This window comes from Erithacus rubecula, assembly GCF_903797595.1.
Source record: "Erithacus rubecula genome assembly, chromosome: 22".
Lineage (NCBI taxonomy): Eukaryota > Metazoa > Chordata > Aves > Passeriformes > Muscicapidae > Erithacus > Erithacus rubecula.
The window spans coordinates 5,707,898-5,720,893 of record NC_136674.1 but is presented as its reverse complement, the minus strand read 5'-3'; the positions used below and the strand labels follow the sequence as shown (position 1 = coordinate 5,720,893).

At 46.3% G+C, this 12,996-nt stretch overlaps 1 protein-coding gene across 5 annotated transcripts in view; it reads right to left on the bottom strand.

Annotated features, from left to right (window-relative positions):
- The window catches only part of AP2B1 (adaptor related protein complex 2 subunit beta 1), a 75,659-nt gene that overhangs the window by 31,828 nt on the left and 30,835 nt on the right, over window positions 1-12,996 (bottom strand). For all 5 annotated transcript variants that reach the window (XM_079324972.1, XM_079324975.1, XM_079324973.1 and 2 more), the window contains exons 10-14: window positions 10,928-11,043; window positions 9,732-9,897; window positions 9,169-9,267; window positions 6,146-6,405; window positions 2,059-2,251 (exon numbers count right to left, since the gene is read on the bottom strand). In XM_079324972.1, the coding sequence (XP_079181098.1) occupies window positions 2,059-2,251; window positions 6,146-6,405; window positions 9,169-9,267; window positions 9,732-9,897; window positions 10,928-11,043 (834 nt within the window). The remainder of the gene's footprint in view (window positions 1-2,058; window positions 2,252-6,145; window positions 6,406-9,168; window positions 9,268-9,731; window positions 9,898-10,927; window positions 11,044-12,996) is intronic.

Sequence of the window (12,996 nt, the reverse complement as noted above, 5' to 3'; positions counted from 1 at the left end):
GGTTGGAAAAGACCTCCACAGCATTCCACCGGCACTGCCAAGGCCATCACTAAACCATGTCCCCAAGTACCACATCTACATGATTTTTAAGTGACCCCACCACTGCCCTGGTGCCCGTTCCAGTGCTTGAAAACCCTTTTGGTGAAAAGAGATTTCCCAATATTCAATTTAAACCTCCCTTGGCACTAGTAGAGGCCATTCCCTCTTATCCTGTCTATTGTTACTTGAGAAAGAGACTGGCCAAGGGAAGGAAAAGCTGGAGCTTTGATGCAACAGCCCTCCAAAAATCATCCACCTTCAAAAACCACACCAGGGCTCAGATTTTCTTTTTTTTTTTAGTGCTTCCCCATCTACTCAGCTGAGAGTGCTGGTCATGCAGCCCCAGGCACAGCTACTCCCCATCCAGACAGGATCATTTTGTCAGATCACACTCCATAACCCCACGAATGTACTTAAGGCTTGAGAAAAATATTAAGTAAAAGCCTGCTACCATTTCAACTAACAGCTCCACTGTCAGAGCAGGTCACTAAATTAAGCCCATTAATGCCAGCTGTGAGAAAGCTCTTCTTCCAAAACCAAGTTTTAGCTCTACTGTGTCCATTTATTTGTGTGACACTAATGAGGAACAAAGGGTTCCTGTGAAAGGCCTGGAAACAGCAGAGAGGAATTTAAGCACAAACCATCCTGTGGCATCACCTCCTGCAATGCCTTCATTCCCAGTGCCAGGTTTTTAGATGCAGGACTTGCAGTGCAGGGAAAGGCTGCACAGGTCACAGCTCTGGGCTCACTGTCTGCCTGCCCAGCAAGTCCAGCTGGACCATTTTGCCAATCCCCAGTAAGAGCAGTGTTCCTGTTAACCAAACACCTCTGGCTGGAGAGAGCAGAGCCTCCAGTACTCTGCCCTCTGTGAGTGCCAGTGCCATTAAGGGTTAGATTGTTTCCAGCTCATTAGGCCATGAAGCACTGGAGCTGGAAATGTGTTTAACATTTGCTTTAGTAAGGTTATGGTGGCTGAAAAAAATAGATATTTGACTAATAGGGATTTGCTGAATTTGGGTTCATCCAGCTGCCTCCTACCTCTGTTATTCAGAGCTTGACTCAGAACTGAAAGTGCATCTGAACCAGGCAGAGATAACCCAGCCCAACTCATCACAAGCCAAACCTAAAGCAAGACAAACCCACTCCAAGTCTGAAAAACATCCAACTATGTCCCCAGGGGCAGTCTTAGTCGATTTGCAGGGTGCAAACACACCTAGGAGAGCTTCCTCCCCCTGTGGGGAAGCCAGCAGGGAGCTGGGCACCTGTGTGCTGTGCTCCCTGCCTTGGGAACAGCTCCCAGGCTGACCTTACAGCCAGCACTCCCCACTGCCTGCCTGCCACCAGCCTAAACCCACAGCACTGGCCTCTCCATGCTGCTGGCTCCCTGCTAAGTGATTTTTGATTTTCTCATTGCAGCTCATGCCCAGCTCCCTCCCCAGGGCAGAGGGGAGGTGTGTTTGCTCCCACTGGAGCCTGACCCTGTTAGTGCCAGGGCAGGTGCCTTGTGAGCAGCTCTGGCACAGGGAGGACTGCACAGAGAGCTCCTTCTTGACCTCACTGCAATTAAAATGTCACTGATATTAAACCATGGAGTGCTCTGGAGAATACACAAATGGGAAGACACAGTTACAGCCTGAGAGCTTTAGGAAATTCAGGAGGGCTGGGAATTGGGTGGAATAAATGACTTCTTGAAAGGGAGTCTGATTCAAACAGAAAGCAGAGAAACACTTCTACATCCTTAAAGCAACTTTTTGGTTTTTCTTCTACAGACAGAAAAAGCACAGAACAAATATATCCACTGACCATGGGGATTCTACTGCATGCAGCAACATTCACTGCAGAGCAGGAAAAGCCTGCTGAAAGTTGGTACAATAACTCTGGTTAAATCCTCCTGGAGTTTCAGGACTCAGCACTGGGAGCTTGGCTCACTGAGCATTAAAAGCACAAACGATCAAGGCTTTGCAGAGATAAGCACAGCTCCAATTATCTCCCATCAGCTAAAGAGGATGTGCTGCTTACCAAGCTGTCCAGCCCTCCTCCCAGGAGGTCCACAGCACCCATCTGCATGGAGGACACTTGGGGCACATTCACAGGGGGCCCCAGGTCCAGGTTGAGGAGGTCCCCCAGGAGGTCCCCCTGGGATGGGATGACCTGTGGCTGCTCCAGGTTTGTGGTGGTCGTGGTGCCCACGGGGCTGTCACCAGCATCAGTGCTGTGGGGGAAGAACAAGAAGCAGAAAAGACAAATATCAGTCACCTCTGGTCTCCAGTTCCAGGTTCCCAGCATGGGGAAACACAGCAAGAGGTGGCTCAGCAGCAGAAGCCAGGCAGAAGGTGGTGCCAGTAGCTGCCATGGCCACTGTCCTGTACCAGGGGCTCTTCACCACTCTGAGCACAAAGATTTTCCCTGCATTGTACATGGTTTTCAGCCCAAAACAGGGAATCTTGCAAGGGGTGAATCCTATCCACCCTGAGAATCAGAGACCCCCTCCAAAACAGAGAGCCATGGGTACCACATGGGCTACAGAACTGAAGATAAGTGTTTCCTAGCTCAGAATAAACCTAGAGATGGTTTTCAACTCACTAGGCCTGAGAATGACATGAAAACACAGGGAAAAATAAATAATCCAGATTTTCTCAGAGATCTAACACTGATAAAACCCTTGAGCCCTTACTCTAACCAATGCAAACTCCACCATTTCCTTCAGATCTAGATTAATCACCTTCTCCTGACCAGCAGCAAGGTCCATCAGTCTTTCCTAATTGAAAAACTCAATCTAAAATTGATTCCTCCCTTATATCAATAGTTTCCTTTCCTCTGAGTTAGCAGGCATGCTAATTACTAGTCTAGAAACACTCATTACACAGCTTTCAAAATTTATCATCATATGAAGTCTGGCTACCTTTTATATCTTTTATGTTCACTTGTCACTGAATTCTATAACAAGGAGAAGGGGGAAAAAATAACTGTAGCTCCTGGAGAACTCACTACAATGTATTTATTCTTTGAATCCAGATATGCTTACATTTTAGATAATTAAAATCCATTCTATATCCTGTTTCCAGCAGTAACTGATAAGATGATTTCTAGCTCATGTTCCTGCAGCCAGCAGGTAAGTGGGAATTTAGCATTGCTGTGGGAATTACTGTCCTGACAAGGTGTTTAACACTGGGGCTGTTCTGCAAGCACTGCAGCTTCTGAGTTTGAGTAGCCAAAATTCTCTTATCCTTCTTCAGCTATTGAAGGGAAAGATTCAGTGAGAGTATAAGCTGCTCCCAGTGCCAGGAGGAAGAGATGGAGCATAAGGAGTGCAGAAGGAATTAGTTACCAGGCAGCAGCAGGAAGGCTTGAAAGCTTCTTTGCATTAAAAGCTCTAGAGCCCCAATAGCACTAATATTAGCTGTCCTTTCTGCTGCTGCCTTCAGCAGGGAGAGTGCTGAGTGTGCTGAAGTGCTCACTGAAGCATTTCTGAGGAGAGGTGGTGACTGTGATCCACTGCCACCCCCAGCCTGGGAACAGGAACAGCCTCTCTGAGAGAGGCACAGCACAAACCACTCGGTTCCTTCCCAGGATATAATCCCTCTAACACTCCACCCCTTCAACACTTACTCATCCTTCTCCTGATAGAGACACAAATTTCTCCATGGCTTGTGTAACTGCTGCTGCCCCAAAGCCCAATAAGAAATCAGGAAAGGACAAAGCTCAGTTGGTTTGTTTTAAAAAAAGCAAAACCTCAGACTTCCATTTGTAAAGAATCTCTTAAAACAGAGTCCTAGAAACAACTTTGCATTTTCTTTGAAAGAAAATGAATTCATAAAGAATATGTGGGTTAAAAAGGGCAAAAAGGCTTGATACAAGATTTCCCCTTTACAGTCTTGGGTTTGGCCATGAGAATTGGAAATTTGGCCCTGTGAGTTCAGCCTCCAGCAGTTCCCAGATGTTGGAGTCACATGAGATGCACAACCTGAACCAGAATGAAAAATTTTCTGCAGCCACCTGTGAAACAGGGAAATAGAGACTCCTGTCTAAGTCTAACCAGACCTGCTTCTCCCAGGAGCCCTGCTAACATCTTCCCAAATTTCCCAGCTGAATTATGGCTGAGCAGGGGTGGTGGGAAACACTGCCAAGCCATCAGATTTCTCCCCCACCCTCAGGATACAGCTGCAGATGTGTGACACTTGGGCTCCTTGAAGAGGCAGGAACATTTCACCATCTGTGAGCTGTTCAATGGGTCTCCCATCAGCTGAGAGCTGCAAGAAACCTGCCCTACAATGCTCTGAATGGAAAAGAAATGAATCAAAATGCCATACAGTGTGCAGTGCCAACCAGAACTCCCCATGGGTTTGTACTCAGGGAAGCACCACTCAAGGCACTGCTGGCTTGACCCTCTCAAACCACATTCACTGTGGGCATCTCCCCATTCCCATCTCAGTGCCTCAGTCTCTACCACAAGGATCAGCCACCAGAATGGTCACTGGAGTGCAGTTGTACAGAAAATCACCTCACCTCACTGTCTGGACTTGTCTTTCACTGGGCACCCTTCATCTGCCTTAAACTGATGCAGAAATTCCCAAAAATGGGGCCTCCTGAGGTGAGCTCCCATCAGAGAAGCCTGGTGTGCCATTAAATTAACCCCACTCATTTTTTAAATGTACCACTGCATCAGTATGATCAGTGTGCAGCACACTCTGCTGAGCATCCCTCAGACCTTCCCCCAGCTTGAACTGCTGACTGAGAACTGGAGGTTTGTTTGTTGGGGTTTTTTGAAGCAATGATTCTGCCAAAGTCAGAAAATACTTAAGGTCAGCAGACTGAGCATGAGCTACGAGAGTCAAGCACGTAGACACTAAATGCAAAAAGACAATAAATTGCTCCTTTAAAAAACTGAATTTGCTGAGCCAAATCCCCTAAAATGCTGTTTGCTGTAGTGACCTGGAACAACAGTGTAAAGGAAGGCTGGTAACACCAAAAACCAACTTATTTGGAGAGAAATCTTTGATTAGAAGAGGTAGGAAAGTGGCCACTGTGTTTCCTGTCCAACTGGTACATTTGTGCTGTCTGATTCTGGGTCAGTGCAGCCAGGCTTGATTTCACAGGCAGGGAGAAAACAACTCAGCTTCCCAAAGCCAGCCACCACAGAAATAGCTTTAGTTGCTAAGAATAGCAGAGAAGTGGTGTCAGAAAATAGAAAAGAAGCAGCATCTCACACTGATTTATCAGTGCAACTGCAAAAAATAGCACTCCAAATGTCACTTTGGGAATATTATTAAGAGGTAAGCCTGGCTACTCTGCCTCTTGCTGCAAAATATACTCATTTTTGTAATTAATATCACTAGTGCAAATAGCAAACTGTTCACCTGAATGAGGGACCATGGGAACAGGCCTAACAGCAACACAGCCCCAGCTGTGACTGAGGCACTGCCTGCTCTTGCAGAACTAATCTGCTGCCAGGAATGATCCCAGGAAGGCACTGAAGCACCAGGCAAAGAGTCAAAGCATTTCCCCCTCCCCACAAAGGTCAGACAGACCATGTCAGTCTACCCATCTTCTTCTGAGCTCTAAAAGTGATGGGGCTTAGATGGCTTTTGCACTTCTCCTGCTTTACAAGCACCAAGTGAGAGTTTTACCAATCCTTCTCCATTTCATGTTCCAGCAGTGAAGGATCCCTGTGCTTGCCTGTTCCAGGAAAGTGATGCTGCATTCCAGGAGAGGCTCCTAAAGCTGAACTGTTACTGAAGCAAAGCTCCTACAAAATCATCTTCTGAAAGATGCCTGTTCTCACTCTAGTCCTCCTTGCACCAGTCATCCAAAGCTTCTGCTTTTCTACTCAAATTCATGTCAAGAGCATTTATAATCAAAGTCTTCTCAAAAAAACATCACAGCTTCTCCTCACAGAGGAACTTTGACACCTCCTGTGTCTTCTGACCCTGGAACTTGGACACTCCACACCCAGGATAACATTCTGCAAGAAACAGCCCCTTGAACGATCTGCAAACTATCAATAAAATCCCTCTAGGGGTCTGCTAAAAGATCTTGGCAGCTTTTGAACTGTTTGGTGGAAGGAAACAACCCACCCAGCCTGTGAGCCCAGGGCTCCTGAGCTCACCTGCCGTGGTGGATGGGCAGGTGCTTGCGGTGGATGCCGTGGCTCCCCTCCACAAAAGCGTTGGGTGGTTTGTGGTACACAGAAGCCAGAGACCCAATGTGGCAGATCAGCTCATCCAGCAGGGTTGGCTCAATCAGATCAGTCTCCTCAGAGATGAGTGGCTTTTCTGAGAGCACCACTTCCTTGGCAGTCACTGGATCCGTGGAGAGAAGGCGCCAGTAGATGTAGCCACGATCCCGCAGGTCTGGGTTGTCAGAATCCTGAGACAAAGCAATGCATCACTCACAGATCTGAAATGAACTAATGCCTCTAATCACTTTATTCTTCCAGCATGATTCTGCTGGATTAAAAAACCCCAACCAGCCAGCAGCCACAGCCACCAATTTCAAAATGTAGTTACAAACTGCTTGTGGAGATGAACATCTTAAAATTAAAAAAACGAGAATGAAAGTATTAATGCCTGGCTTCCTGCTCAGCTGCTCAGGGAGGAAAAAGCCCAGAATTTACACCCCACAATTGCCCCAAACCACAGAGCTGCCAACTGCTCTCCAGACTTTCCTGCCACTAAGTGTTAGGAGAAATTCAGAGAAAAGAATGAGTGGCAATGACTGTGTTACACACTAGAGCATAGTACTGCATAATGATCCAAGATTCCTGGAAATATGATTTACCCAAGGGCACTGCTGGACAAAAAAGATGCTGCAGAGCCACATCTTAATAAGCCATATTCTTTATAGCAAAAGAGATCTTATTTATCCTGCCTTTTAGTTATCTAATGAAGTATGGAGAGATGCTAATGATACACACTTAGGGTACTTCATCAGTTCTCCAGCTGTCAATAATACCCTTGTTTTACTGCAGATACTTTTGCCTCTGCATGAAGTGCTAATTACTTCTCTCCTCTTTGAGCAGCTCTGCCCAGAGCAGCAAAGTGAGTGGGGATGGTTTGCTGATAATACTGTAGGCAGAGGGAGGTGCTGTGCTTTTATGTGGTAGTGAAATGTTCATGGAAACAAGAGATTGGATTTTTAATCCTCCCATCAGCAGAATAACAGGATAAATGTTTGAGGCTTTTTCCCCCTGATGAAATTCCAGCAAAATATTGTACACCTCACCAGCCACCCTCTTGGCATTTCTTTTTCTTTTCTGTGCTCTCATTGCTGCTGCCCTGTTAGAAGCTGCAGCTGCCATCTGCCTCGAGACATTCTCAAACCTCTTCTTGGAATGAGACTGAGCTCAGCTCATTTTGCTTGTAAGGACCTAAATTAATCTCTCTGTTGTCTCACACATTATCACTGCAGAGCTGGTTTTGTTTGATGGTAGAATTGTGGATTCTTTACACCCTTAACAATCTCTCCCAGACTCTGCACTCAGGATCAGGCAGGGTTTCTGCAAGGGCACACATGAAAGGCCACACTCTCCTACTTGCAGGCACTTACAGATTCAAGGTTGACTGTTTCTTCTCTCAGCCAAAAAAACACATTGGAAACTGGTAAACCTACAGAAACAAGAGGCTCACATCTCTGCCAATTTCTCTCCTCTCCAGGGTCTGCATGCACACCTGTGGAGCTACACCAATGGACCCTGGCCAGCTCAGCTCCCCACTCATGCAACAGCAATGGGGATGCAGAGGTCTGAAACCTCAATTCCTGTGCTCCTTCCAGCCCCACTGCTATTTTTACCAGTGGATGAAGCTGGATGAAGCTGCAGTCTGCTGTGCAGACAAGCCCTGAGACACTCAAAGTGCAACAATACCTAAGCTGGGCAAAGAAACACACGTGTAATTACTCTCCCACTCAAGTGAAAAACACCATCTCTGCCTAGAAATCAGACCTTGAAACAAGGTTTTTCAGTGTTTTACAGCCAGTTATCCTACATTGACTTATTATTCATATAAAATACAAAAAGCCAGACTGAATCAACATTTGTGACAAACAAAGAAAAAAAACCCAGACGCCCATTATATTCTGAGGGTGCCATTAAATGTTTTGTGACTCAGCACTGTGGGTTTTAGCACTTAGTACCTTTTTTTCTGTTGGCTCAGGCAAATGATACAGCCTGCCCTTGGCCCACTCCTCTCTGTAGAGCAGCTCAGATCCTGCCTAACAGCAGGTTTTGATGCAAGAAAATCAGGTCATTGTTGCTGCTGACCAATGCAACTCCCCAAAGGAAGGAATTGAAGTTTTAAGTGCAGTTAAGTCCAGAGCTGTGATTTCTTGCAGCAAAGAGGATCAAAAAGGCCAGCTGATGATTGACTCCAGGTTTTCTGCTCAGAAACAATCACAGCACATTCAGCTGGCAGACTATTTTTATCATTTGACACAGCAGGTCTGGAGAGGAGGGTTTTTTTTGGGGCGCTTTACCCCAGTCACTGCAGCCAAGCAGTGCAGGAAGATGAGCTGAGCTCTTACCCACCCCTGCCACCAGGACATCTCCACCTCTGTCCTCTAGAACTACAGCAGTTGTGTCTGCCAGCTCAAGCCCAGCCTTGCCTGCAGTGATCTGAGCTCATAACTCAGCATCTCATGCATAATGAATCCATGATCTTAACCCAATGCTACAGCCTCCAGCAAAGCTGCCACACTGCTTGACAGCATCCAAGTAAAAAGGAAAAACCCCAAACTTCAGTTCTTTCTTTTTCACAGCACTGCTTAAACTTTGCTGTTCCCAGAACAAAGCCTTTACCAGGCTCTTTGCCTCTGTTGTAGCTCCAGATGTTTAACTGTAAGACACCTTCAAGGAGAAAGAATTTTGGTTTCTTGATAATTCTATACTGTCCCTAATTTTCCATTTAGTGAGTGAATGGGGAAGGAATTCAGATAAAGCAAGAGCTAAGAAGGAGGAAGCAGATTCCAGATGGTAACAGGCACAAAGCAGTTTTTAAATAGAGTCTCTTTGGGAGAGAAGGGAACACCCTTGAATCTGATCCACTGCAAAGCTGCCTGGCCTGGCAGATGGGAGACATCACACAGCAGCCAGCACAGTGCCTGAAGGGCTCTGGATCACTGGATGCCTTGGCTTACCTGTGTGGCCAGGCTGAGAACCTGCTGGACCAGCTCCTGTGTCTCAGAAGGCTTTTTCAAGAACAGCTTCACTATTGCAGTCAGGAGGGTGAGCTGCACCTGAGAGGGGCATGGGAGAGATTAGAAATTCATCCATTCAACAATGCCTCACAAGTCTCCACATCCTTAATGATATAAAACATAAGACTTCAGTTTCCTCACTATTCCTTGCCAGTGAAACCCAGTATAATGAACTCAAGACTCTTGCCTGTTGCAAAACACTTTCACAGACAAGTCCCTGAGCAGCAGGCTGAGGTTTGTGATGCACCCCATCACTAAGTTCTGGTCCTCAATAAATATGCAACCTCTGGAACCCCCTCCAAATCTGTTTTGTCCTTCCAAAAAGGGAATTTTTGGAGACATAGACAACAAAGCAAAACTGCAGATTCCCAGGAGTTTTGTTTTAGCCCAGTATTGAAACTTTTATTGACAGTTATTGTCTGACCACTGCAGGAACATTTACTGTCCATTCCATAAACACACCACACAAAACACTAAGGGTGAGATGCACATTGCAACTTTACCTGAGTACTTTCATCATGGAAACCCTCCAGGAAACTCTCCAGCAGCTCATCAGCATTGTCAATTCTTTCAGCATATTCACCCACTATCCAGATCATGGCAGCTCTGGCATCTGGCTCATCCAGGGAATCCAGGTTCTCACACAGAGTGGCAATGATGCTCTCATACCTGGTTTGTCAGAGTGCAGGTGGATTACTGGGGTGAACTAGACTTGTTTTACTCCATTTCTGCCCAAATCATTCTGCAGAGAATCCTGCACTGAATTAATGTCTTGTATTTCTACACAACAAGCAGCATTTTCATTCAGTTTTTTTTTTTTCTCCCAAAGCTAAGCACTGAGATCTCATAGAGGCTTTGCAGTTTAATCCATCAGCAAGACCACCCAGATATGGAGTTGAAGATAAAGCTGCCTCCCTTTCTGTTTGCTAATGGGAATATTTGATCCAACAGTTCAAACCATGAGTCTGAATCAGATCCTGTAGCCTTGCTGGTGGCTTCAGCCTGGTAACTCAAAACTGGGTATTACACCCCCCACCAAGGCTTTGCTGTAAACCACACAACATTCTACACTTATTTAGCTTCCCCATGTGTGGGTATCCCCACAAACAGGGAATTTCTGAGACTGACATCAAAAATTGTCAAGGAAGCCTGCAGATGTCCCATATTATTTTTTAGGTGATCATGAAGTGTCTGCTGAAAAACACTGCTGCAGTTCTGTGGCTATGGAGACAAAACCTTACTGCAGAACCAAGAGAAGCTGAGCTCTGCCCAAGCCAGAGGGAGCACTTGGTGGAAAAGGCAGCAGTGCTTTGTTCAGCACAACCTGACTGGATCTTGAACCATGGCAGCCATGAACTTTCACAGCCCTGCATGAAGAGACTTGCACACTTCATGGATTTCTAGAGGGGATAAAACCAGAATAGCCTGATGCTGCAAACTTGGCCAAATTTTCCTTTTGGCATCCTCTGCATGAGCTTTACTGCCTTTTGATCCAGGCTTCACACAGAGCGGTAGGAAGAAAAACCTTTCAATTCAAACTAACAACAAACCAGCCTGACACCTCATCTAGGGCCAACACCTGAATCCTAGCAAACTAGGAGTGAGACCACAGCTTCCAGCTTTGCCCCAGAGCCCAGGTGAGCTGAGCTGTCTCTGCTGTGGTGATGGCAGCCCAGCCTGCACAGAGCCTGGCACGCACTTGTTGGGGTACTTGCGGAAGATGTCCCTGATGACCACGATGGCCTCCTGCACCACGTAGTTCACCTTGGTCTGGATCAGGTCCAGCAGGGTGCTGACACAGCGCTCTGCAGATTGCTAAAAAGAGCAGAAAATCACAATTAAAAAAGCTGAAGGAACATTCCTGCTCCCACAGCACGCACTGAGGAGCAAGATGTGTATGAGAAAAGCTCAGAGGGGGAAAACAAGAGGACAAGAGTTACAAATTCTGTCCAGAAATGAACTACAGGTTAACAAAAGGTTTGTTGTTACAGTGGGGACACCAGCTGGCTCCAGCTCCTGTAGAAAGTATGAGAAGCAACTGTGCCAGTAGAAAGTTGGGTCACCACATGAGAGACCTTGAGAACATTGCTTACATTGCTATTTGTACCACCCTGGGGCTGATACAGGCCACTGAATGAACTTTCTGGGGCTCCCATGCCAGGCAATCAGAGCTGGGAAAGTTCTGATAAGGACTGCAGGAAAGTTTCTGGCAAAGCCAGAAGGCAGGAAAAAAACTGTGTTGTCAAAACCAGCAGCAAAAAGCAGCTCCCAGCAGCAACAGGTTCAGTATTTTTGGGATGAAGTTACTAACAACATGCGAAATGTACAGCTAAAACTAGAAATTTGGCTGCTCTTAATGCAGCTTTCACATTAATTAGTTCAATTCACAAGCACTGCAAGATAACAAGGACTGGACACTGTCATGCTCCATGAAACAGGAGTGGAGTTAGAGGCAGATAATTCAGGGAGGTCTATTCCCAAACAGCACAGCAAGGCAGGACATCATAGGAGCAACCAACTTCAGCAGCAGAGAGTCTCAAATAAGGGCAGTGATTTGGTTATTAGCAGAGCACACATGAAGCCTCATTACACAGCTGGTGATTAATGTGAGAAGCAGGCTGCTCCTGACACTGCCGAGGCAGTCGCCTTCAGAACACTCATAAAGGATTCGGGCTGGAGACAAACACTGTAGGGCACAAACAACAGCAATGTAGGTGGATTTTTCAATTTCAGTGAGTTAACAGCTCCCTCGACTTGCAGAGCACTTAAAGGCTGGGCAGGAGGAGGAGGAGTGAAATGGCATTTTAGTCACAGGAATCGGTTCTTTGAGAATAGGCAAAAATCTCAAGGACAAACTTCAAAAATTTGGGTCAGAGACTAAAACCTTCTGGCAATTTCCTGCCCTCGTGGGGACCTCACACAGGGTCTGTCAGCACAAAGAGGCTGACGTGGGGATCAGCCAAGGGAGGAGACACCACAAATCAGCACTTGCTCTGGTCTTTGCAAACTGGCAGAAAGTCATAAAACTCTCTCCTGAAATTCACACCAAACAGAAAAAAATCCAATGCAATTGGTGTCAGAGTGAAGAGAGACATCACATCAAAATGGGTGATTGGTGCAATATTATTTTTATAGATACCTCTCCCTCCTTAGCTCAGCTTTATGGCCACTATGGCACTACAGGGGTAGTCAATGGCAAGTTGACCATGTCCTGCTCTGATCCCTTCTGCTCCAGGAGGGATTTGAGGCTGTGACCTGGAAGACACTTCCACTTCATGGGGACTGACCATGGACCTGGCTCCTCACACTGGCTTGGCCCACAGTGGGAGCCCTGCTCAAAGTCCTTGCAAGAGAGATGCTTTGCTTCAGAGCTTCAAATTTCACCTCTTCATCTCAGTAACTTTCATCTGATGTTTTAACAAGTGACCTGATGGGGGTAAATCTCTCCCACACCCATTCTACAGAATCTACAGCAGCAGTTACTGCTGGCAACAAGCAGTGCAGCCCTGACAGAGCCTACAGCTAACAGAGCTTTAAGAACTGTACAATTCAAGAGAAAGCAAATTAAAGCTTAGTTTTCTTTTCTTTAGACTCTTTGAAGTATGATTTTTTCCAGGAAAAGCACAACATCCACTTTGAAATACACAGCAATGATATTCAGCCAAAGAGCCCTTTGGAAAGTGAGCAGTGGTGGGCACCTGCCCAGAAGAGCAGTCCCTCAAAAAAAAACCCATCTCAGCTCACCCCATCCCTTGTAAACACACTGCC